The sequence below is a fragment of the Anolis sagrei genome, chromosome 3 (genome assembly GCF_037176765.1).
Source record: "Anolis sagrei isolate rAnoSag1 chromosome 3, rAnoSag1.mat, whole genome shotgun sequence".
NCBI lineage: Eukaryota > Metazoa > Chordata > Lepidosauria > Squamata > Dactyloidae > Anolis > Anolis sagrei.
In genome coordinates this window covers 46,872,162-46,895,464 of record NC_090023.1, presented here as the reverse complement: position 1 = coordinate 46,895,464, position 23,303 = coordinate 46,872,162, and the positions used below count along the sequence as shown (strand labels likewise).

The following is a 23,303-nucleotide window of genomic DNA, read 5'->3' as shown; positions in this document are numbered from 1 at the left end:
CCAGTTCAATGCAGATAATGTGGGATTTTATTTAGCTGTGTGGTTGAGGCCTACGTTATATGACTGTTTGGAAGCTCCCTGGGTTATCTGAGTCCTCATCTCCAATATAGCCCAGTTTAAAGCAGATAATGTGGGAGGGCCCGAGAGTCAAATGTATATGCTACTAGCTCTCTTTCACACAAGCACACCAAATCCCAGGCAGCCATCAGATCAAGACACTTGTCTTCATCATCAAGCTTTGCTTTCACTAACAGGGAATCCAAAACCCCTCCTTTAAACTTGTTCCATGTGGCAGGAACACTGATTTCAAGTGCCAGCAGAGCTTTTTCTTTTAATTTTTCAGCAGAAGTGATCGTGTTACGCATTTATGACATCTGTTCTACTCTTCTCTATCCAAATGTCAGAGAGGATGCATGCCTGTCACCAGTTCAGATTTCCCTGTCGCAGTGAAGCAATGATATAATACCATATGTAATATTATTTATATAAGTAATATTACCTTTCGCTAGAATTGGAGTCTATTGCCAGTTTCAGCACCTCATATTTCTTCCATCAGAGGGCAGTGCTGATGCATGCCTGACATCTGGGACACCCGCATTTGCATAGCCTTAGATATTCTTCAAAATTACCAAGGGATTTTGGGAGCCCATTCATTTATTTTACAGAATCGAAAAGATAGCCTGCAATTTATAAATGAAAAAATTAGCAAGTAATGCATTGACCTATGATGCAAAGCCATGCTTTGTGCAATTTTGGACCTAGCTTTAGCTTTCATGATTGTTAATGTGTGTGTGAGAGTGTGTTTTTAAAAGCAAAGCAAGATCTACAGTGATGCCTGGCATAGTAATATATTTTGTTCCCCAGATCTTTGCAATTATATAAGCCTCTGCTTGGAGAGGCATGAGATTAAGGAAGCACAAAAAGCCATCCGTCTTCACCTTTTGCAGCTTAGTTTGTCTCGAACTGACTTGGAATTTATTTTCCTATCTGCTGTGTGTACTGTTCGCTCCTTTTGTGTAGAATGGGAGAACAAGGAATCCGGTCCTCTGAATCTGAAATACTGTGTTTTGCAAATGAAATACTGCTTTCCTGTTTCAATTTCATGACGTTCCTCATCCCTTCTTCAACTCCAGTGTACCTCCCAAAAGCGGCCATTCTAGACAAGTGCTGGAGGAATTCTCCCCAGCTAGACCTTCAAGGTTCATTTCCTATTAAAATGAGAGAGTTTATTCCTAGGAAAACCAAATGAAGGACTCAGTGGTGGGTTTCTACTGGCAAAACAATGAAATCCAGGTTAAACAAGAGACAGACTATTGCACTTCCCAATTGCAAACCCCTTTCCCTGTGCATTAGGTGTGTGCATTTCGGGTGATTCGCTCTCTGTTTCTGCTAGCCTGATTCTGGAAACCCCAGTGCCTCCTGAAACCGGGTGCACTGCTGAATGGGTGTTTTTGTTAGACATCCAAAACAAACAAACAAATAAACAGTTCTTTTTGGCCCATTGGCAGCAATGGGGAATTTATGAGCCCCCCCCCCTTCCCCTGGGAGCCTTTCCTTTCTTCTCTTCAAGGGAGCCTCAGCCTGAGTGTCAGCAATAGAGTTAGAAAGCACCCTCTCCAGCCCCTTATGATGGGGAGGGGACTTCCTAAAGGCTCCCCTTCCATATCCTTTATTAAGATCTGGATTTAAAAAAAGCACCAGAGTTAAGGTACCACGCTTTCTGGTTCCTTTGTCTTCTGTTTGTAGAGGAGGAGACCGAGTTTTATGTTTTTACTCTAGAGGAGAGGCAGGCGTGCTCCCTAGCACCAACAGCATGCCACACAGCTTTCCTGGCATTTTAAGGAGGCTCCCAGGGAAGGAAGAGCAATGACCTGGAGCTCAGTGAAGCTATTCTACCTGGACTACCTTAAAAATTCCCTACTGTTTTCTCTACTGCAGCTGCAATCACCTTTCTGCTTGGGGTTTGGCTCCTTAAAACGGTTTCTACTTTCTGCTCCAGAGAGGGAGTAGGCTTCTCTTTTTGTTTGCTGGGATTACTAATTACTATTATTATTTTATAAAGTATTTTCTGAAGAAGAGGAAGGGAAGGAAAAAAAGAAACTAGGGTGACTCTCCATCTCCAAACCCCCAAATGTGCACGCATGCACCCCACCCATCATCTCTCAGGCCCCCAACTCCCAATCAGTCCCACTAAGTATAAAGAATCAGGATAACACAGGAAAATAAAAAAGATTCAATTGTGATTCTGAATGGGGACGGGGAGCCATGATCAGCTGCCACATGGTCCCTCTTTGGATGGGAATCCATAACGGCTGGCCCCTTTTCGTTTTGAGCATCCCAACGAAACGGATAAGCTAGATGGCCGAAGGCACTGGCTAAAGGAGATCCATGCACATGTCTACTATTGCACTCCAGACCAGGAAAAGCCCTCTGACTTTAAACACCACACAGTTGTATAGAAATGCAATCCATTTATTGAAGATAATTAAAAAACAGTAATAGTAAAAAGCACTTTAAAGGAATAGGTAAATCTAATTAGGTAGGAAGATAAGCTGGAACATATAGTCCAAGAAATTAGTCCATCCAAGTTCATGAAAAACAAAGGCAGAAACTTCTATAGTAAAATAAAAAAACTGGAAACACGAATCCAAGGCACTTAACACTTGATCATAAAATCCAAGAATTAAAAACATTAATCAAAAGCACTTAACACATGAATCTTTCCAAAGCAAGGCTTCTAAGGAACAGGAATGAGATCTTGACTTGATTCTAAACGATGCTTCATCTGGCTACAGATGAACTTTTTTTGGGACTTTTATCACTTCATTACGCCATGTCCCAAGCGGCCAGAAATGGGTTTCGTTTTAGCCTGAATCCCTTATCATTCTTTCTTTCAGCCTGGCAGAATGCCTAAGCAACTGGTCTGCTTTTCTATTCCAACTAATAACATCCCATCTATCTATTTGCTCATTAATTTCTGCAGCTGGGCCAGGTGCGGAGCTAATCTCAGGCTCTAAACTATGGGAAATCACTTGTAGCAATTCAGGGAGCACACCATCATCCCCACACCCTTCAGGAACATTCTCATGAGAAAATACACTTTGAAAATGAATCTCCTGGTCATTTTTTGCATCAATATCATTGGAAATACCATTACCCACATGAACCTCATTGTCATCATTCCCCACATCCAAAGCACTCTGATCCTTAAACACTATCACAGGCTGAACTCCAACATCTACTTTGTATGTTCTAAAACAGCTCTATAGAGTTCTGTAAAACCCCAAAGAGAGGGTTATTGGGGAGGTAGAGGGGGAAGAGGCCTGTTGCAATTGCCATCTTGATGGGGGATTTAGCCTAAAAGAAAGCCCCCAGCTGTTGAAATTTGTTCCCAGAGAACCAAATCTTTCAGTTTAAATGCAAAAGCCGAAGTTCCGCTACATATCCACCATGTAGTATAAGAAGAGAACAGGTGAAAGAGAAACCTGTAACATAACAGGATTAGAAATCCTCTAATCTGAATGTCTTTCCTTGACGGTGTTTTCCATGTCACAGCGTCTTTGATATGCTAATTACCCCTAACCTGTCAAAATCCCTTCCCCATTTGCTTCTCTTTTCTCACTTCATTCTTGCTTTCTTTGAACAGCCCCATGAATTTCAAAAACAGGTATTTCTTTCAGGATTTCTATCCAGTTAAATCATTTTTCATCTGCTTGGGATGGAGCCGTGCAGTCACCCACACAGTCAGGAGCTGGAGCTAAATCTTTAGAAAAGGCCCAGTAGGAACTGGTTTTGCAGGCATTTGACCAAGGCATTTAAGAATATAGAAAATGAGAAATTCTCCTTGCTAAGGATTTGTAAGGATTTCTGTGGTGTTTCATTTTTCTTCGTATAAGAAATTTCTGTTCCAGTAAGACTCCGTGGTGTGCATATGTAGTAAATGCTCTTAAGGTTTCTCCCCCACCCCCTCCCCTCTTCTCTCTCACAGATCGGGAGAACCAGTCCATGCTGATCACGTAAGTGGATCTTTTCAAACTTACTTCATTTTTAATTATTTATTGGTAAGCATCATAGTCTGCTTTTCCTCCAGTGGGTTTAAGATGCTGTACATGGCTTCATTCCTCTTTACTTTGTTCCTACAACAAGCCTGTGAAGTAGTTCAGATGAAAATAAAGTGACCAGCCCAAGGTTGCTTAGTGGATTTGATGGTTTAGAGAGGACTAATATAGACCCAGACTCTCCTGATTCTGTTTCATTAACAACTGCATCACACTAGTTGTCACAAACTTCATAAAGCAAGCCTATACAAATAGTTGTACTCATGGTCTTTCTTTAAGTGTACACATAAAAGTATACTTTAAATTTCAGTTGAAAAAGTGACCCAACAAAACTGGATTGGGTTATACATGGGTCAATGTAAGTATTGTGCCCCCTTATCCAATAAGAACCCACCCCCCTCTTTTAGTACACTTGCAAAAATCCTTTCTAAATGTTTGGGTATTGGTGCCCTGTGTCGTGGTTCTGGTGCTTTCCTCCCTCTTTGGGCCCATCTAGACAGGCTCATATTCTGGAACCTGTCTTGGTTTTTGCCAGAGGTGTCCAAACAATACCTCCAGTAAAAATGAGTTAATCTGGAACAAACCAAGGTTTCAACTGACCACCTTGATTAGCACTGTCGGGCCATTATATGCTAATCAAGGTGGTCAGTTGAAACATTCACACCTAGCTGCAGCAGACAAGAGTCCTTTGTCCCACCCTGGCCATTCCACAGATATATAAACTATTTTTCCTAGTTCCAACAGACCTCACTACCTCTGAGGATGCTTGCCATAGATGCAGGCGAAACGTCAGGAGAGAATGCCTTTAGACCATGGTCATATAGCCCCAAAAAACCTACAACAACCCATACCTGGCCATGATAACTTTCCTCCCCATGACCACCTAGAGCAAAGAAATGATGTGCGAGGAGATGGGGATGAGGGTATTTCTTTCTTGTCCCTCCAGTTTCTGCAGGCATCATTTCCTCATGCTAGCAGGGTGGGAGGAAAAAGGTAATGGCAGCCAGGTACATTTTACTTAACTTTTGGGGCAAAATTGGGGGTCTTCGGTGTGGCTGCATGCCATCCCAATATTAATTGGGATGGCATGTAGCCACCTCCACCCCAGGAAATCCTGGGTTTTTGTGGAGCAGTGGGGACTGAAATCTGCGCTCAACCAGATTTTTAGAACCTGCTTCAGCATAGATTTTAGTCTTGTCTCAAAGCACCTTGTGAGATGGATCTGAGGAGCCCTACAGTGAGTCCCAAACTTCTACCTTTCAAAATCCCTAATTTTATCCCCCAAATCTGCCCTGATGATGTTGACTTATACATCGTACTTGATTTAGTTGCACATCTACTTTTTTACTTATTTGTTAAGTATTTCATTATTAAAACAGATTAAATTTTATGTATGGGTTCTACTAGGACCTTATCACATTGGGATATAATCCATTTATATCAGTATACATCTCACATTCCTTTAGGACTGGATACATACTGTATTGAGACAGGATGCATACTCTCCCTGTCACACCCGATTTTTACTATTCTTATGTTTTGAAAATGCTGCGCTCTAACACATTACGCCATGGAAGGCTGGCTCCTCTCAATCTATTTGAATGCTTCCCTACATCACTTAAAAATCCTAGTATTGCACAGTGACCTAACCTGGAAGTCTTGAACTACATTTTTTGCAAGATTTTAGCTGACAGAATGCATTCTGATTTTCCTATCACATGTAAAAACAGTGCCTCAGCAATGTACAAAATAGTAATAAATAAAGAAACATGATTTAAATCCTGTGTGCAAGTACTCAATTTCTGTGACGTTTTGCAGGTGGATTCCAATGGATTATTGACGGAATGTGGCAAACATCATGTAATAAGACCTGTTCAGAATCATGGTCAAAGAGTCTCAGAAACTGAGTATATCCCAATGTGATAAGATCCTAAATTGTTTGGACTACTTATTCTTGAATCACCCAGAGAGCATGGCCAATTGAGTCTGGGCTGAGAATTGAGGCCAAAAGAGCTTGATAAATTTGGTAATCTGTGCTGAATCAAACCAGAAACCTTTCTAATTAAGCACCCAGTTTGTTGTTGAAGGCCTTCATGGTCGGAATAACTGGGTTGCTGTAAGTTTTTTGGGCTGTATGGCCATGTTCCAGAAGCATTCTCTCCTGATGTTTCGTCTGCATCTATGGCAGGCATCCTCAGAGGTTGTGAGGTCGAAACCCAGTTCCCTACAGCAACCAACCAGACTATTTTTAGCAAAAATTAAGAAGCCGGGCGTGGAAGCTGTTTGCCCTCTTCATGTTACCATCTAATAGCTCTTCTTTGCTAGCATATTGCCCCTGAATTTGGACTTTTTGAATAACTCTCATGACCAATTATCAATGATGGATCTCCATATTTTATAAACCTGCCCTCTTTGATGTATACACTTAAAGAAAGACCAGTCTCTAAGGAGATGTAGGCTTAATCTACATTGCCATATGGCAGTTTAAATGGGGACATAGGGAGTATTTCCCTGGAATTCTAACATTTGAAATATCCCCAAATTACCCATGTTTCATGCACAAAAATATTGAAAAGATTTTTATCTTCAGGTGATGTGAATGAAATGTGTAGGAAATATAAAGGATTTTTGTGTACAAACTTGGATCCCATCTCCAAGATATTTCATATATACAGTATATACAAGTATTCCAAAATCTGAAAACTTTGAAATATGGATCACTTCTGGTTCCAAGCATTTCAGATAAGGGAAACTCAACCTGTCGTAGTTAAATGACAATACCCCTTAAAGAACTATAAATGGACCATCCTGAATGTACTGTAATAATAATATGACTTTCCTTCTCTCTACAGTGGAGAATCTGGTGCCGGCAAGACTGTGAACACGAAACGTGTCATTCAGTACTTTGCTACAGTAGCAGCACTTGGTGAACCTGGAAAAAAGAATGTAAATATTCAAACTACTGTTTACCTCTTCTGTGTAAATAAGTACTCCACAGGTAGAACATCATCTACCTGTCTGTTTTCAAGTCACTCTAAATGCCAGTTAGTACAATAGTTAATTACATAAGAAAGACCTTAAGGTACAGCTATAAGACTTCAAAGTGATTCTGGCAAGGCAGAGATCATGGGCCTGTCCCCAGCGAGTCTGGTAGTTATTCATCAACATACCACCCAGGGTTTCAGGTGACAAAGATCCATTAGACTTGTTTTTCATTCTGTTGCATTATTTTAATTTCCATATCATCTTTATCTATGACTTCTAAGGCTCAGGCATCCTCAGATGCTTCTGGAGAAGGCTTTGAAGGTGCAGTCGTCCTGTCTCATATAAGAATTTCATAGCAGATCCAAATGACATGATCTTTTATTTGTTACTCTCCTAGGTTTTTCTCCAATTTCTTCTACCTTCAAAAACATTGTATTGATTTTTCAAATCATAAACCAGGCACTGTTATTACTGAGTGTGGTGAAGACTCCTTCTCTGGAGGTTTTCGAACAGAGTTTGAATGGCCATTTGTCAGGAGACCTTTGATTGTGTGTTCTACATGGCAGGGGAGTAGGACTGGGTGGTCCTTGGATTTTTCCCAACTCTATAGTTCTAACATAAATATAGCTGCAAATCTAATCCAGTTAAATTTAGTGTCCTATAATGTGTTCATCCAAAACAATATATTTTGATGAAGTTCCATGGGTGAAGTTCATGCTTGATGCAATTGTGATAAGAGCATAAAATATAAAGCACTTTCATATTATACACATATAGTGCTTTGATCTCACTTTAATTGCCAAGGTTTCATCTTGTGGATTCCTGGGATTTGCATTAAGGGAGGGATGTTTACAATTCTTAGCTAGGGTGCTCTAGTGGTATACGAAACTATATATTCCGTAGGAGGAAGCCTTGGCAGTTAAAATAACATCCATAGTCCTATATATATGTGTAATGCAAATGCAAAAGGGTGATAGTTATGGAATGTTTGTCTGTAATCTTTCTTCTCACCTTGTGAGCTTTTAATTGTTGGTATGTCAATCAGGGCTAGCTTCCAAACTCTATTCTCAGTACTCTTCATTATTTCCATCTCAGCAGAAAACAGCATCAATAACATTTCAGTGAGGGAGAAAAGGTGGTGTTAAGTATCTCATGAGTGATAGTTGTCAGGAAATGCCCCAAGCCCCTCCCCCCCCAGCAGTTATGATTTGAAGTTAGGATAAAAATATGTTTATATTGATTTTAATCTAGAAAATGTTTTGAGAATTCTGAAAACTGTATTTTGCACAATCTATTGAAAATATGGAAAGTATTTGTAAGCCTGCCTTCCGAAAAATAATTCTATGGGGCAAGAAATGACTGTTATGATTGAAGTCTGAAGTGGTTCAAGCCCAGAAAATTTGAAAAACTGCATCTCCACATATAAACCAGCACAAGCACTGTGTCCATGGAGGAGGCTCTCAGTCCCACCTCCATCTCTAGTATGATTGGTGGAAACGAGAGAGGGGATCTTCTCTATGGGCGCTCCCTGTCTCTGGAACTCCCTCCCTAAAGAACTCAAAATGGCCCACTCCCTCCTCTCCTTTAAAAAAGCTTTTAAAGACCCATTTGTGTAATCTAGTTTATGATGAAGAGGAGGATTAGCATTCCTTACACACATTCTTGCCTTGACTTTGGATACTTACCTTAGCCTGCTGATGCGATATATTATATTATGTTATTATATATTGTGTTTTATTTAGTTTGACTCCGTGTACTTGTTATGCTTATTTAGTTTAATACTCAGTTTTGGTTGTTAAGTCATATTGAGTTTATTTTATTTCATGTTTTGCCTTGATTGTTGTTTATCTGTTTTTTTAGCATTGAGTGTTTGCCATTTTTAAATTTTTGTAAACCACACTGAGTCCCTTTGGGGAGAGAGTACGGGTTATAAATAAATAAATAATATATCAACATATTGTCTAAATATGCCCTAGAGTTAACAATGCCATAACTGTTCTCACTTGGCACTGCATTCATAGAAATGGGTTTTAAAGGTGCTTTCACATATTTTTTTTCCTACCTTTTCCTTCCTTCTTTTTATGTTGCAAGAGATTAACACAGCTACTTCTTTGAAAGTGGTTATTCTGTATTAGTATAAGTATGATGTTAGCTCTGTTAATGCTGGGGGTCACAAGTGACCTATTTTCTATGAGGGCCAGTCCTAAAGTCTCATCACATTTGAAAGTGATATGGGATGCCCCAAACTCTGTATTCAAGAGTTGGCACAAATTGTGCTTCCACCATGCTGATCTCGAAGCATGCAACAATCAGGCCATACATCCCAAATACCATGGAGGCATTTGTAGGCTGGCCATCATGAGAGTTGCATGGATTTGGAGTTCCGACAAAATTTCAGTTCTCAGGGGAACACTGAGCTCTCATGACAGGATACTCCTTAGGAAGATTAAGATGGCTTTACATAGGATTACCTCACCTGCAAAAAACCAAGGCCATATGGGGCACTGGCTCATCTCTTACCCACCCATTGGTAGGAATATTGGTTGAAGTCCCACTTTCAACTCAACTCAGAATAAAATAGTGTGGAAATTGATTAAGGAGCTCCTCATTTCAAAAGAGTAGGAATGGGAAAAGGCCAGAATTGTCTGACACTATAGGGACCTCATCAGATAGCCCTTTGTAAAGTAGGAAACAGCGGGGAAAGCCGTGGGGCAGCATAGAGAACTGTCTTGCTGTGTTCCCTATAGTCTAACTGAAGCATTCCGGACTGCTGGGTAATAGAGCTCTAGATGCTCCAGGGTGTTCTAAAAGATGATAGTGATTAATAGTTTTAATATTAATTGGTTATTAGTTTGGGGGCATACTTAGCAAACAGGGAGCTATCATGGTTATTTATGGATTCTGAGTGCGATGAGGAAGGAGAAGAAAGAGGGATGGGAATTCAGAAAGTGTTATTGAAGTTGGAAAGAAAATATGCATATGATTCTTTGCATGGATGTCAATTTTTGTTTCAACACAAAAAAATGAGAAATATCTATAGAAAGTAGTCTGGTTATGCATAAAGGTGCACCGTTCTAGAAATAATCTAATAAACAAAATATCTGCAAAAATCTCAAAAAGATACATGAGCTCAAATGATAAGTTAGGTGACTCTGAACTTTCATTCTCTAATTTTCTTTTGTAAAACCTTTCCTTTGACAGCAACCAGCCACCAAGACTGGGGTAAGTAAATGCTCTTGCTCTTCTTCTATTTGTATTATATAACTTTTCTGAAATTGAATGAATGCTATTCACAGCCTCTCTCACCTGCATATTCCTTGAGGACGCTGAAATGTATTTTCATCACAATTCAAAAGCCAGATCACAATCATAAGGCTGTGTGGTAAATATGGCTCTGAAACTATTAGCTGTGAACTATTCTGAGCATTTTAGCTTTCTTGACCAATTCTAATGCATCTTTTATAGAGAGTGATTCTCACCTTTTATGTGTGTCATCCAGCTGGGTAGTTATAGGTTCTGCTGATTTCAGCTGGAGATTGGTAGAAGGTTTCCTTCCGCTAATGAAATATTTGTGTGTATTTGTCCTTTATACAACCTGCCTCTTTCTTCCCTCATCAGTTATTTTATATGTCTCCTATAATATAATGGCAAAGGAATGTTTTTCATGGTAGTCAGATATCAAATACGTATGTCAAAATACAATAAAGTTCTACAGTCTTTCTAGATGTTAAGAAGTAACAACCATCATTTTAATTTATTTCACACAACCATATAGCTAAGAATAGGAGAGGGAGAAGAAAAAGGGGCTCAAACCTCATGTAAGAGTATGCGAGGTGAGGTGGGTGAGCTCCTTCTGAAATGATTTGACTCCCATGTAGTTTTGGGATTTAGGAATTATCGCTCAGAAGTGTATTAAATGACTGCCAAAAAAAAATCATGTCAGAAGCGATTTGAGAAACTGCAGGTCACTTCTGGTGTGAGAGAATTGGCTGTCTGTAAGGACATTGCCTAGCAGACGTCCAATGTCCTCCTTGTGGGAGGCTTCTCTCATGTCTCTGCATGAGAAGCTACAGCTTGACAGATGGGAGCTTACCCTGGTCCCTGGATTTGAACCATCAACCTTTCGGTCAACCAGTCCTGCTGGCACCCATTGCACCACCAGGGGCTCCTCGAAAGAAAGTTCCAGTCTCCTGTCTGTCAGCTCCAGCTTCTCATGTGGGGACATGAGTGAAGCCTCCCACAAAATGGTGAAACATCCAGGCGTTCCCAGGCAGCATACGTGCAGATGGCCGATTCTCTTACACCAGAAGCAACTTGCAGTTTCTCAAATCACTCCTGACATGAACAATTGTAAAGAAATATTAAGGTAGCTATTGTTTTTGAACCCTCTGAGGTGTTAAAGTCCAGTTGCAATCTATCCTATATACACACACTTAGGTGTATGCTACATTGTCAACATTGAAGGTACTTTTAAGTATTCATTGTGTTTGAAACCATCTTCATATCAAAAATGTTTCAATGGTAGCACATAATTTCCCATTCTATGCAAATATTTTTTTAAAACAATATGTCTGCCAATGTTGAGCCCACTGCACCATAAAACACTTCATGGGTCCCTGCACATAATTATATTTTTATACACCAAATGCAAATGTCACGGGACATTTCCATAATATGTTGTTTCTCCCCAGTGATGCTACATGTGGATCGAAAAAAACCATCAGGGAAATGTTTGTGCGCCATGTCTTTCTTGCTCTGAGCTGCTTCCAGATTCTGAACACAAAACACTATTTTCACTTCCTCACTGAATTGTTTCCATATAATCTAATGATTATGTGTATATAGAGCTAGACAGACATGGATGACTGCTGCCCTAGCTGACTTATAGAGCAACCTTATTACACCAGTTATGCTGCTGTCTATTCCAGTTCACTTGCAATGAAAATTCACTAGTTGTTTTCTTCCTCCTAAATTAAAAAATGCCCCCCCTCTCCAAAAAAGATGAATTTGGGATATTTCAGGTTCATTTTAAAGAGATTGCAATTTTGGGGTAGAAAGAGCGAATGCAAAAAAACTGCCTTAAAATAGTACACAAGTCCATGACATCCCTGGAAACATGTGCTATCTACATGCAGGAAGCCAGTGAGCTCATACCAAGTGGGATGTATCCCTAGCATAGAACTCCATATCCATAAGCAAGGGGATTTTGTAGCACTTAGAAACTGATAGAACCAGTTTGGTATCATAACTTGCTAAACATAATTGTGTATCAATATGTAAAGGGATCTTATAGAACTTAGAAACTGAGAGAATGAAGTGGATAGAATGAGTTTTTGTAGACATAGGTCCACTTCCGTCAATACATGAAATTTGAATGCTAATGCTTTTATAAGCAGACTGTGTGTGTGAATACTCATAGGCAAGCAAAACTAGTGGGTATGGTGATAAGGTGACAAAGTTGGTTTTAACTATGGTCATTTGGCTACAAAGATAAGAGGGAATATATGGTCTAAAGCCAAGATGAATGACATCCTCCGTACTCTAGTCACAAGTTATCTACACATGTATTACCACGTATACAGTGCAGAAGATAACCATACAAGTTCTACTCCATCGGCCTCAGTTTGGCCTGTAATGATTGTCATTGCCCATCCATATCCGAAACCCCGAGGGGAGATAGGGCGGAATACAAATAAAGTCTTATTATTATATATCTTATTAATCTCCTTATGCACAAGAATAATTTGGAAGTGCACCTTATACAATTTATATAGACACAGAAAACATCAAGATTCCACATGATTTCCTGGGAAAGAGGTCTCATAGACATCACAGAGACTGAACATTTATCTTTTCCAGCAACCAGTGATACACTGCAGGAGTTGTGGCCGGTTGAAGAATGAAATGATCCCAGGCCTACTCAGATGTGGGGATCTGGCAAAATGAAGTATAATCATTTGTGGACCAAAACAATATTTTACTGAGTACATGAAATATTAAGTAGGATGTAGCAATATGAGCCAAGGCAAGTTAGCTCATAATCACAATCACAACAACAGTGCTTTGTTTGTATTCCGCCCTTCTCCCTTTGGGGACTCAGGATGGATTACAGTGTACACAAATACTAGCAAACATCCAATGCCTTGTTATAATACAATGAGACATACAAACACAAAGACAAAGGCTTCTCCTTTCATTTCTGGCTTTGGAGGAGGTGCTCATCTCTGGCTCTGTGGGAGGTGCTGTTCTCCATTTCCAAGCCAAGGAGCTTGCATTGTCAGCTCCTGGTTGTGTGACCAACATGACTGCTTGGGCTGTCTTATGCATTTGCCACCAAAGTGGTACCTGTTTATCTATTCACATTTGCATGTTTTCAAACTGCTAGGTTGGCAGGAGAGCTAGGGCTAACATTGGAAGCTTAGCTCGTCCCGCGGATTTAAACTGCCAAGCTTAAGATAAGCAGTTCAGCAGCACAAGGCTTTAACTCAATGCACCACCATGGCCCTTGATGACTAAAGTACACCCTATAGTTCTTCATCATATCTATTGTCCACTGGAATCCCCTCAATGTAGAAGATATTGCCCTCACCATACTGGTTTCCTGGGCTGGACTATGACTGGTATACCACCTGTGACTGGACTGATTATTTAATCTTTCCTGATTTTCAATACTCTTTTTCTAGTTTCTCAGAAAGTGCTGACATTTTACCAGGCAAAAAGGAAGAAAAACCACCCCACCCTAACTAACAAAGGAGTAGTTTTTCAGGCATTCAAAGATGAAAATAATATTTTCTATCCCTTCAGTGTGAACTGACCTTGCACAGCCTGCTAGAGAAATTGCAACTACTGAAAGCAGGATTATTATCATTATTTGCTATAGGCATGCTTGATCAGCTAGTAAATGCCAAGTTATTGTGTTATGCATCCCTTAAGCTTATAAAAGCTTACAAACCTGCAATCTTTGTCAATTCTTCTGAAAATTTCAAAGCTTTGCAAGGAATCTTAGTGAGCTGGAGCACCTTATATTTTATATATGCATTTATATATGCCTGGTTTAGAGGGACAGTACCAGTATGTGGTGTAATGGTTTAAACTTTAGATTATGACCTTGGAGACCAGGATTCAAAATTTCTGCTCCAACCACAGAAACCCACTTGATGACCTTGGGGAAGTCAGCCTCAGATGAAGGCTATTGCTAACTCCTTAACAATCTTGCCAAAAGATCTCCATGATAGGGCCGCCATAAGTCCAAGTAATATTCCCCATACCATGAAGCTGATCACCTGTGCAAAGTAGATATTGCCAAAATGTCTTCTCTCCTATGCAGCTTCCATTCTGTCTACTCCACCAGCATATCTAAGGATTTCTTTGCCATTGCATTTTGGCAGCTCTATATATTGCAATTTTTTTGTGTCAGGAGCAACTTGAGAAACTGCAAGTCGCTTGTAGCATGAGAGAATTGACTGTCTGTAAGGACCTTGCCCAGGAGACACTCAGATGTTTTACCATCCTGTGGGAGGCTTCTCTCATGTCCCCACATGAGAAGCTGGAGCTTACAGATGGGAGCTCACTCCACTCCCCGGATTCGAACCACCAATGTTTTGTTCGGCAGTCCTGCTGGCACAAGGGTTTACCCGTTGTGCCACTGGAGGCTCCTGTTTATATTTGTCCTGTTTTGGTGGTAGAAGTTATTGTTGTTGTAGTTCTCCAAATGGTGAACTTATTGGTTCAACCTATCATGAGGTTTTCTGCACAAGAAAAGGTCTGAGGCTGAGGGATGTTGATTTGCCCAGTGGGTTTCTGTGGCTAGTAGGAAATTTGAACCCCGGGTTGTTGTAGGTTTTTTTTGGGATGTATGGCCATGTTCCAGAGACATTCTCTCCTAACGTTTCGCCTGCATCTATGGCAAGCGTCCACAGACCTTACAATCTCTGAGGATGCTTGCCATAGATGCAGGCAAAACGTCAGGAGAGAATGCCTTTAGAACATGGCCATATAGCCCGAAAAAACCTACAACAACCCAGTGATTCCAGCCATGAAAGCCTTCAACAATACATTAATTTGAACCCTGGTCCCTCAGAGCCCTGGTTTAGCACTCAAACCACTATGTCATGTTGGCCGCTACAGATTCTTCAGGCTTTACAGTGGGAGGATCTTAAGTACTGAATTAAACTCTGAATCTATGTTAATCTTTGTCATTGTCAGGGAACCTTGGAAGATCAAATCATCCAAGCTAACCCAGCCCTTGAAGCCTTTGGGAATGCCAAAACCTTGAGAAATGACAACTCCTCACGCTTTGTAAGTATCCTTGATTGCTGTGGCGTGTTGACAGTCTGTCTTCGATAGTATATTTATAAAACAGGAGCGGCAGTGACTGAACAAGACACACAACAATATCTCTAAAGATTGTTGCTTCTGGCCCATCTCCTCTGCCCTCAATTTTTTAGTAGTGAAATAGGAGAATGATTTTAGGGTGTGTTGTGGCCAGCCATCCTGCTATTATTTATTGAAACATCTTCACTCAGAGTTCTCCAAATACTGGCTACTGTTCAGCCTTCTGCACCATGGATTAATTCATGAGCTAGTTGGCACACTCTCTGCCTGCAGTTGGGGAGCTGACATTTTACAGATTTCTTAATGCACATATCTGCATATTGGTACCAACACAGAAAGATTCTAGCAAACACTGGAGAACAGTGAATTGAGAGTGTCACCATGGTCTCACCATGGTTTCTCATATTAGCCATGGGCAATTCGTAACCCTCAAGATATTGATGGACTGCAACATTCTCAGCAAAATAATCCCTGCTGCTCATAAGTTACAAGGAACATACAACTCCCCTGTGACAGCAGCTCCACTGGTTGCCAGTCTATTTCTGGAAAGAGTTCAAAGAACTGGCTTTACCTATGAACGATTGTATAGCTTCAGTCCTCTGTTTCTCTCTGTATGAGCCTTTCCAGGATCTGAAATCCTCAGGAGTGGCCCTTATCATGCCCCCATCACCTTTATAGTCACAACTGGTGAGGAAGCAAACTAGGGCCTTTTAAGTGATTGCTTCCAAGATGACTTGTAGCAGGCCAACTACTTAAAGCAAGGACGAAGTTTTAAAATATGGTTATAATTGCATGGATTTAAAACTGCTTCTTCCCATTTTAATTGCATACTTTAAATTGTTTTTGAATGTTGTTGACAGTTTAATTCCCTTTTAATGCTGATCTTCTGCTTGTTTTTAACTATTTGCTTAAATAGTCATTTCTGCCTTTCTGACTTATGGAGACCCTAAGGTGAACCTCTCACAGGGATTTCTGGGGCTGAGAGAGTGTGACTCGGCTAGAGTCACCCAGTAGTTTTCTATATGTCTGATACATCAGGTTGTGGTTTTTTTATTTAATTTAGTTGTTGAGTCATAATTTGTTTTTATATTTTGGGTTGCCATTTTTTCCTTTGGGTGTATTGTTGTTGTGTTTGGGCATTAAATGTTTGTCTTTTATCTTCCCTGAGTCCCTCTGGGAGATAGGGCGGAAAATAATAATAATAATGATAATAATAATAATAATAATAATAATAATAATAATTCCACTACACACTGCAACTTGGGTCCCAGTTTTGGGAGGAAGGCAGTGTATAAATGAGGTAATAATATGGGGTGAATATGCCTTATCTGAAGTACTTGGAACCAGAAGTGTTCAATGTTTTGGATTTTGAAATACTTGCATACACATCATGAGATGTTTTGGAGATGGAACTCAAGTCTAAACATGAAATTATGTTTCATATAGACCTTATACATATAGCCTGAAGCTAATTTTATGCACAGTATTTTAAAACAATGTTATGCATGAAACAAAGTTTGATTTACAGGCTTTAGCACAGCAGGTTAACCACCAGCTGCAGTAAATCTTGCCAATCGAAAGGTTGACAGCTTGAAGCCCGGGTCAGGGTGAACTCCTGGCCTTTAGCCCGAGCCCTAGCCTCCAAGATGACGAAGATGGGAAAAGCATATATATACCTCTATCTATGTCTGTCTTATCAGTGTATAAATGGCACTGAATGTTTGCCATATATATGTTCTGTGATCCGCCCTGAGTCCCCTTCAGGGTGAGAAGGGCAGAATATAAGTATAGAAAATAAATAAATAAATAAATAAATAAATATCACTGACCATCAGAAAGCAAAGGTGACACCATCTGACTTCAAAGAACAATTTCAGATTTTGGAATTCTGGATAAGGAATGCTCAACTTTTAAAAAGGAGGAGAAAGAAGAAAACAAGCAACAAGATAAATGAGAAATATATATGCGAGGTGTTGTCTAAAACAAGGAGGCATCTTTGACTTAATCATAACAGCCATTGAGGTCCAGACAAACTAGATGTCCGAGCCCTCTCCCCAGCAGATGCAGGGTGGATATCTATATTAGTGGCTGAGGATGGTGATAGCCAGTGCAAAGCAGCATGACTGCTGTTGTACCATCCTCTGTTCATAAAACAGAGCACAGCCCAGTGTCAGTGAAGCACACAAGTCAAGTCTAACAATCCCCAAGGGACGTAGCGAGAGCCAGCCGGTTGTGAAACGACAGAAGGGAATTGTTGTTCTAATTCTGGCATGTGGGACACAAAGCATCAGAAACCACAGGCTGTCTCTGCAGATTGTCTGCTCATGTACCTCACTGGGAGCGCAGCAAGCACAGCCGCATCTCCAGACACCTGCAAATTACACCAGCTACTGTGAGCAGGTTTTATATATATTTTTAATCTGTACTTGCACCTGTGGGACGATCAAGCTTGTATTCTTAAAAGGAATGTGTAAACGGATCTGAATGCATCGGTGGCATCATTTAGCTCGCTCACCCATTGGAAAAGTAATATCTAAAACAGGAGTGGGAATAATAATAATAATAATAATAATAATAATTTTGGAGCACAATACTCCTGGCCTCATAATAGTGTTAAAACATAGAGTGTGGATTGTCGATGTTGCAATCCCAGGCAACAGCAGGATTGAAGAGAAACAACTGGAAAAGCTGACACAATGTGAGGATTTAAAGATCAAACTGCAAAAACTCTGGCACAAGCCAGTAAAGGTGGTCCCAGTGATGACTGGCACACTGGGTGCAGTGCCTAAAGACCTTGGCCTGCATTTAAACACAATCCGCGCTGACAAGATTACCATCTGCCAGCTGCAAAAGGCCACCCTACTGGGATCTGTACGCATTATTCGCCGATACACCACACAGTCCTAGACACTTGGGAAGTGTCCAACGTGTGATCCAATACAACAGACAGAAGAGTGATCGTGTTTGCTGTGGGCTCATCTTGCTGTGTTTCTAATAATAATAATAATAATAATAATAATAATTATTATTATTATTATTATTATTATTATTTTTATACCCCGCCACCATCTCCCCAAGGGGATTCAGGGATGCTTATATGGGGACAAGCCCAAAAATCACAGATAAAAGCAACAGCATTAAAATAAATCAAATACAAACATAACACTGTTACAACAACATCATAAAAACAATATCATCGCTGAAAACAGAATTGGAGTTGGGAAATCTTTGGCCCTTCATATACTTTAGACTCCATCTCCCTTCCCGTATGCGGTGCTTGGTATGGTTGGTGAGCGTTGTAGACTAGAGTACTCAGGTCCTCAGTCTGATCTTGGGAATCATTGAAAATGTTAGTTTATAGAACTGCAACAACCCTGCGTCATGCATTGATCGTGCTGGCTGGTGGATTCGGAGAATTTCACTCCAAAAGGGAAGTTTCCAGGTTCAGATCTAAAGTATCCAAAAGAGAGACACCTGTTAATTCTTTACACAAACCTTTCTGCAGGTGACCCTGGCAGATTGTTCTATTGCTGCAATTATGTTTCTTTAAAATACATATATGTGGGAGAAGCTTGTTTATTGAACTTTGCCTTGTTTTTGCATAAATGAATTGGTGGAGCATAATAAGAGTTTTGCTGAATTGAACCAAAGGTTCGCATACCTGAGGATCCTGCTTCTCACAGTCACCAACCAGTTGCCTATGGGAAGCCTGGAGGCAGGATGCAAATCCAATAGCACCCTTCTGCTCAATGTTCCCTAGCAACTGGTTTCCAGAGGTGTGTTCCCTAGCAACTGCCTCTGAAGCTGGAGGTAATACTTAGCTGTCATGACTAATAGCCACTGATAGTTTTAACCTTGAAGTGAATTTGTCTGATGCTTTTTTAAAAGCATTTAAACTGATGATTACAACCATTTTCCCCATGCATTGCAGAACCAGAATGTTATGCCCGGGGGGGGGGGGGGGATGACAGCAGTGCACCTTCAAAAAAGGCATTTGCCTCTCTCCAAAATGAACTTTTGCTTTTGTCCCCAGGTTTTTAGCATTACAGTCAAGCTTCAGTTGAGCATTTAGAAATATGGTCTGCATCTACAGTGTACAATTAATGCAGTTTGACACCACTTCAATTGTCATGGGTTAATGCTATGAAATCCTGGGAATTATAGTTTGATGAGGTATCTTCTCTTTAGCTTGAAAAACTGCAACTCCAATGATTCTATAGCATTGAGCCATGGCAGTTAAAGTGGCGTCAAGCTGCATTAATTCTACAGTGCAGGTGCACCCACAGTTTAGGTGTCCAGAGTAAAGGTACAGAAGAAGTTACCAAGGTAATGATAATACAACAAGTATAAGAGTTCTAGGTGTGAATGATTTTCAATGTCCCACTCTTTGCAATGCAAAAAATGGGGTGAAAGAGCAGGATCTTTATTTGAAGGGAAATGCTCTCACCACCCCCACCCCAAAGCGATTCCTCTAGATGGCCCATGCAGTCTCTTCCAACCCTATGATTTTATGATTCTACTTCTCTACCATGGTCCTCTATTTCTTTACTTAGTCCCCACTTTTTAAATGAAGAACTCCAAAGGTGGAACCCATATCTCATGGAGAAGTTCTTCCAGTTGCTGGTTACTTTGGCTTCCCTTTCCAGCTCTGTTTGAGAAGTGGCGATCACAACTGTATGCCATGTTGGTTTGCACCTCATATAGAATCATAAAATCATAGGGTTGGAAGAGACTGCATGGGTCTAGTCCAACCCCCATCTAGTCCAACCCCCTGCCATGCAAGAAAAGGATAAAGCCACTATCTAAAAATCTCCAAAGAAGGAGCTTCCACCACACTCCAAGGCAGTGAGCTCCATTGTTGAACAGGTCATGTTCATAAAGGCACGGCAATCATGGTAGTTTTATATTTGACACATTTTTGGTATTCAATTGGCCTTTGAGAGAAACCATAATTCCCACTCATAACTGTTGAAATTACAAATTGAGGCTAAGTGAAAGAAGAAGGGAAAGTTTTCAAATTCCTCCTTTGTGGGAGGTGAAGAGCAGATGAAAAGTTGTGTAGGTTGAGCATCCCTTATCCAGGAGTTCTGAAATCCAAATTTGACCACATGGGTAGCTGTGGCCCTATCTACACTGCTGACTTGAAGGAGCCATGGTGGCACGGTTGGTTAAACCCTTGTGCTGTTGAACTGCTGACCTGAAGGTTAGCAGTTCAGTCCATGAGATGGGATGAACTCCCATTTCTCATCTCCAGTTCTTGCCAACCTGATGTTTGAAAACATGTAATGTGAATAGATAAATAGATACCACTTTGGTAGGCAAAGGAAAAGAAATGCTCCAAGCAGTTTTGCTGGCCACATAATCAGGAGATGACAATGCAGACTCCTTGGCTTGAAAAATGGAGGAGAGCATCTCCCCAGAGCCAGAGGTGAAGCACCACCTCCAAAAGCCAGAAATGAAAAGGAGAAGCCTATGCCTTTGTTTATGTGTCTCATTTGTATATGATTGTAAAAGGCATTGAATGTTTGCCTATGTATATAAACACTGTAATCTGTTCTGTGTCCCCTAGGGAAGAAGGGCAGAATATAAATACAGTGTATATTACACTGCTATATAATGCAGTTTCGAACTGCATTATATGGTCAGTGCAGACTCAGTAATGCAGTTTAACTACTTTATATGAATTATTATATGGTCCAAAGATGGTGACACCTTAGATTAATAATGGTTCAATGTACACAAACTTTGTTTCAGGCACATCATTATTAAAAATATTGAATAAAATCGCCTTCTGGCTATGTTTATAAAGTGTATGTGAAACATAAATGAATTTAATGTTTAGACTTGGGTTCCATCTTCAAGCTGTCTCATGTACATGTATGCAAATACAGGTTTTCCAAAACCTGGGGAAAAAATCCAAAATCCAAAACACTTTTGGTCCCAAGTATTTTGGATAAGGGGTAGCCTGCCTGTATCAGACCAAGATTCAGCCAAATTTGTTAATGGAGCTGTGTATTTTAACACAGAGTTTGGAAATGTTACTCTCTTTAATAACAGATCCCAGCATCCCCTAGCCAGCATGACCAGTGGACATGTTGGCTGGAGGATGGTGGGAGCTGTAATTTCCAAAAGTAACCTTTCCAGGGTCTGATAGTGTGATAGTCAGGCACAACCTTTATCATAGTATAGCAAAATTCTGATAACATATAGACTTGATTATGCAAGGGGATCTTATAGGATGTTAAGAGTCCAACTGAGAGATACATCTCAAGAAGTAGACTTTATAAATACATCTAAGGAAGTAGTTTGTAAAAACATATGCTACTTAGTTCTTTCAGTCTCTAAGGCACTAAAAGACGCCTTTGCATAGTAATATGTTAGACTTAGTAAGTGATATATACATTACCTGTATGCACATTTATGTGTGGTTTTTTTTAGTATAGATTTTGCAGTTTGTAAAATATATTTCTTGTAATATTTATACCAAATTATATTATATCCTTGTAGCTTTTTCGTAACCTATCCAGATGTTATTAGGTTGATTAAAAATATAGCCTATTAATTCATAGATTGCCATTATCTTTCGTACCAATTGTAGGGCAAATTTATCAGAATTCATTTTGGAACCACGGGCAAGTTATCCTCTGCCGATATTGAAATCTGTAAGTGACATGCCAATTAATTAATTCACTAATTAATTTGACTGACTCATTTAATATGTTCTGTCTAAACATTTGAACTTGTTCCTCAACCAGATCTCTTAGAGAAATCCCGAGTTATTTTCCAGCAACCTGGTGAAAGAGACTACCACATCTTCTACCAGATCTTGTCAGGAAAGAAAGCCGAATTACAGGGTAAGTGTAAGGTAACACATGGTACGAGGGTGTTGACAGATGGGATATGTAGGTGAATAGAAATGTCATGCTGATTCATTATGAAGCAGCACATCTGCAGAACATAAGTGATCACCTGCAGAACTTTCTGAGGTTAATGGGACCATTTTTTACCTTCAAAAATATATTTATCAAAAACCTAAAGGCACAGTCAACATCTCACTGCAATGAGTGATAACTGTTCAAATCAATGTTAGTATTTATGTGAATGGTTGATTCAGAATTGCAGGTGCAGACCTCGCTTCCACTAATGGATCTGTTTGCTTGATAGCCTTTCATATATGCATCAGAAGGCTGCACAAAGGGCATGCAGAAGGACCTCGATTCAATTTTGATATTTGATTGCCCCAGGTTGAGTTTGGAAAGATTTTGATATTTTAAATATTTAAATGTGTTAAATATTAACAGTTGATTATCCCCATAATTTGACTGGCAGTGAGGTTATGTTTTATTCAGTGTTTTTAGTTTTTATACCACTCCCTGTTGTCATTTTGAGATGAAAACAGGTGGGAGGCTCAAGAGACTGCTTGCAACCTATAGATCGAGACAAACCCATCTTAGCTGTCAAAGTACTGTATACACTCGAGTATAAGCCGACTTGAATATAAGCCAAGGCACCTAATTTCACCACAAAAAATTAGGAAAACATATTGACTCGAGTAGGGTGGGAAATGCAGCAGCTACTGGCAAATTTCAAAATAAAAATAGATACCAATACAATTACAGTAATTGAGGCTAAAGTAGGTTAAATGTTTTTGAATATTTACATAAAATAATTTAAGATAAGACTGCCCAGCTCTGATTAAACCATTATTCTAACCTTCTTAATGCAAATATGCTTACGTATCCTTCCAATAATAATAAAGAGAATAAAAATAATAAATGTAATAATAATAATAATAATAATAATAATAATAATAATAGAGTAAAATAATGGAAATGTAATATTAACAGTAACAATAGAGTAAAATAAATGTAATAATAACAATACTAAATAGAGTAAAATAATAAATGCAAGAATAACAACAAGTAA

General features: G+C 39.7%; 1 protein-coding gene across 2 annotated transcripts in view; it reads left to right on the top strand.

Annotated features, from left to right (window-relative positions):
- MYH15 (myosin heavy chain 15) overlaps positions 1-23,303 on the top strand; it is a 173,673-nt gene that overhangs the window by 19,797 nt on the left and 130,573 nt on the right. Inside the window, exons 1-7 of one of the 2 annotated variants that reach the window (XM_067466643.1) lie at positions 3,622-3,667; positions 3,989-4,016; positions 6,911-7,004; positions 10,245-10,265; positions 15,249-15,341; positions 21,976-22,039; positions 22,133-22,231. In XM_067466643.1, coding sequence (XP_067322744.1) covers positions 4,006-4,016; positions 6,911-7,004; positions 10,245-10,265; positions 15,249-15,341; positions 21,976-22,039; positions 22,133-22,231 — 382 coding nt within the window. In that variant the 5' untranslated portion in view covers positions 3,622-3,667; positions 3,989-4,005. Of the gene's footprint in view, positions 1-3,621; positions 3,668-3,988; positions 4,017-6,910; positions 7,005-10,244; positions 10,266-15,248; positions 15,342-21,975; positions 22,040-22,132; positions 22,232-23,303 lie in introns of those variants that run through there. The other variant, XM_060770659.2, reaches the window with a different exon arrangement.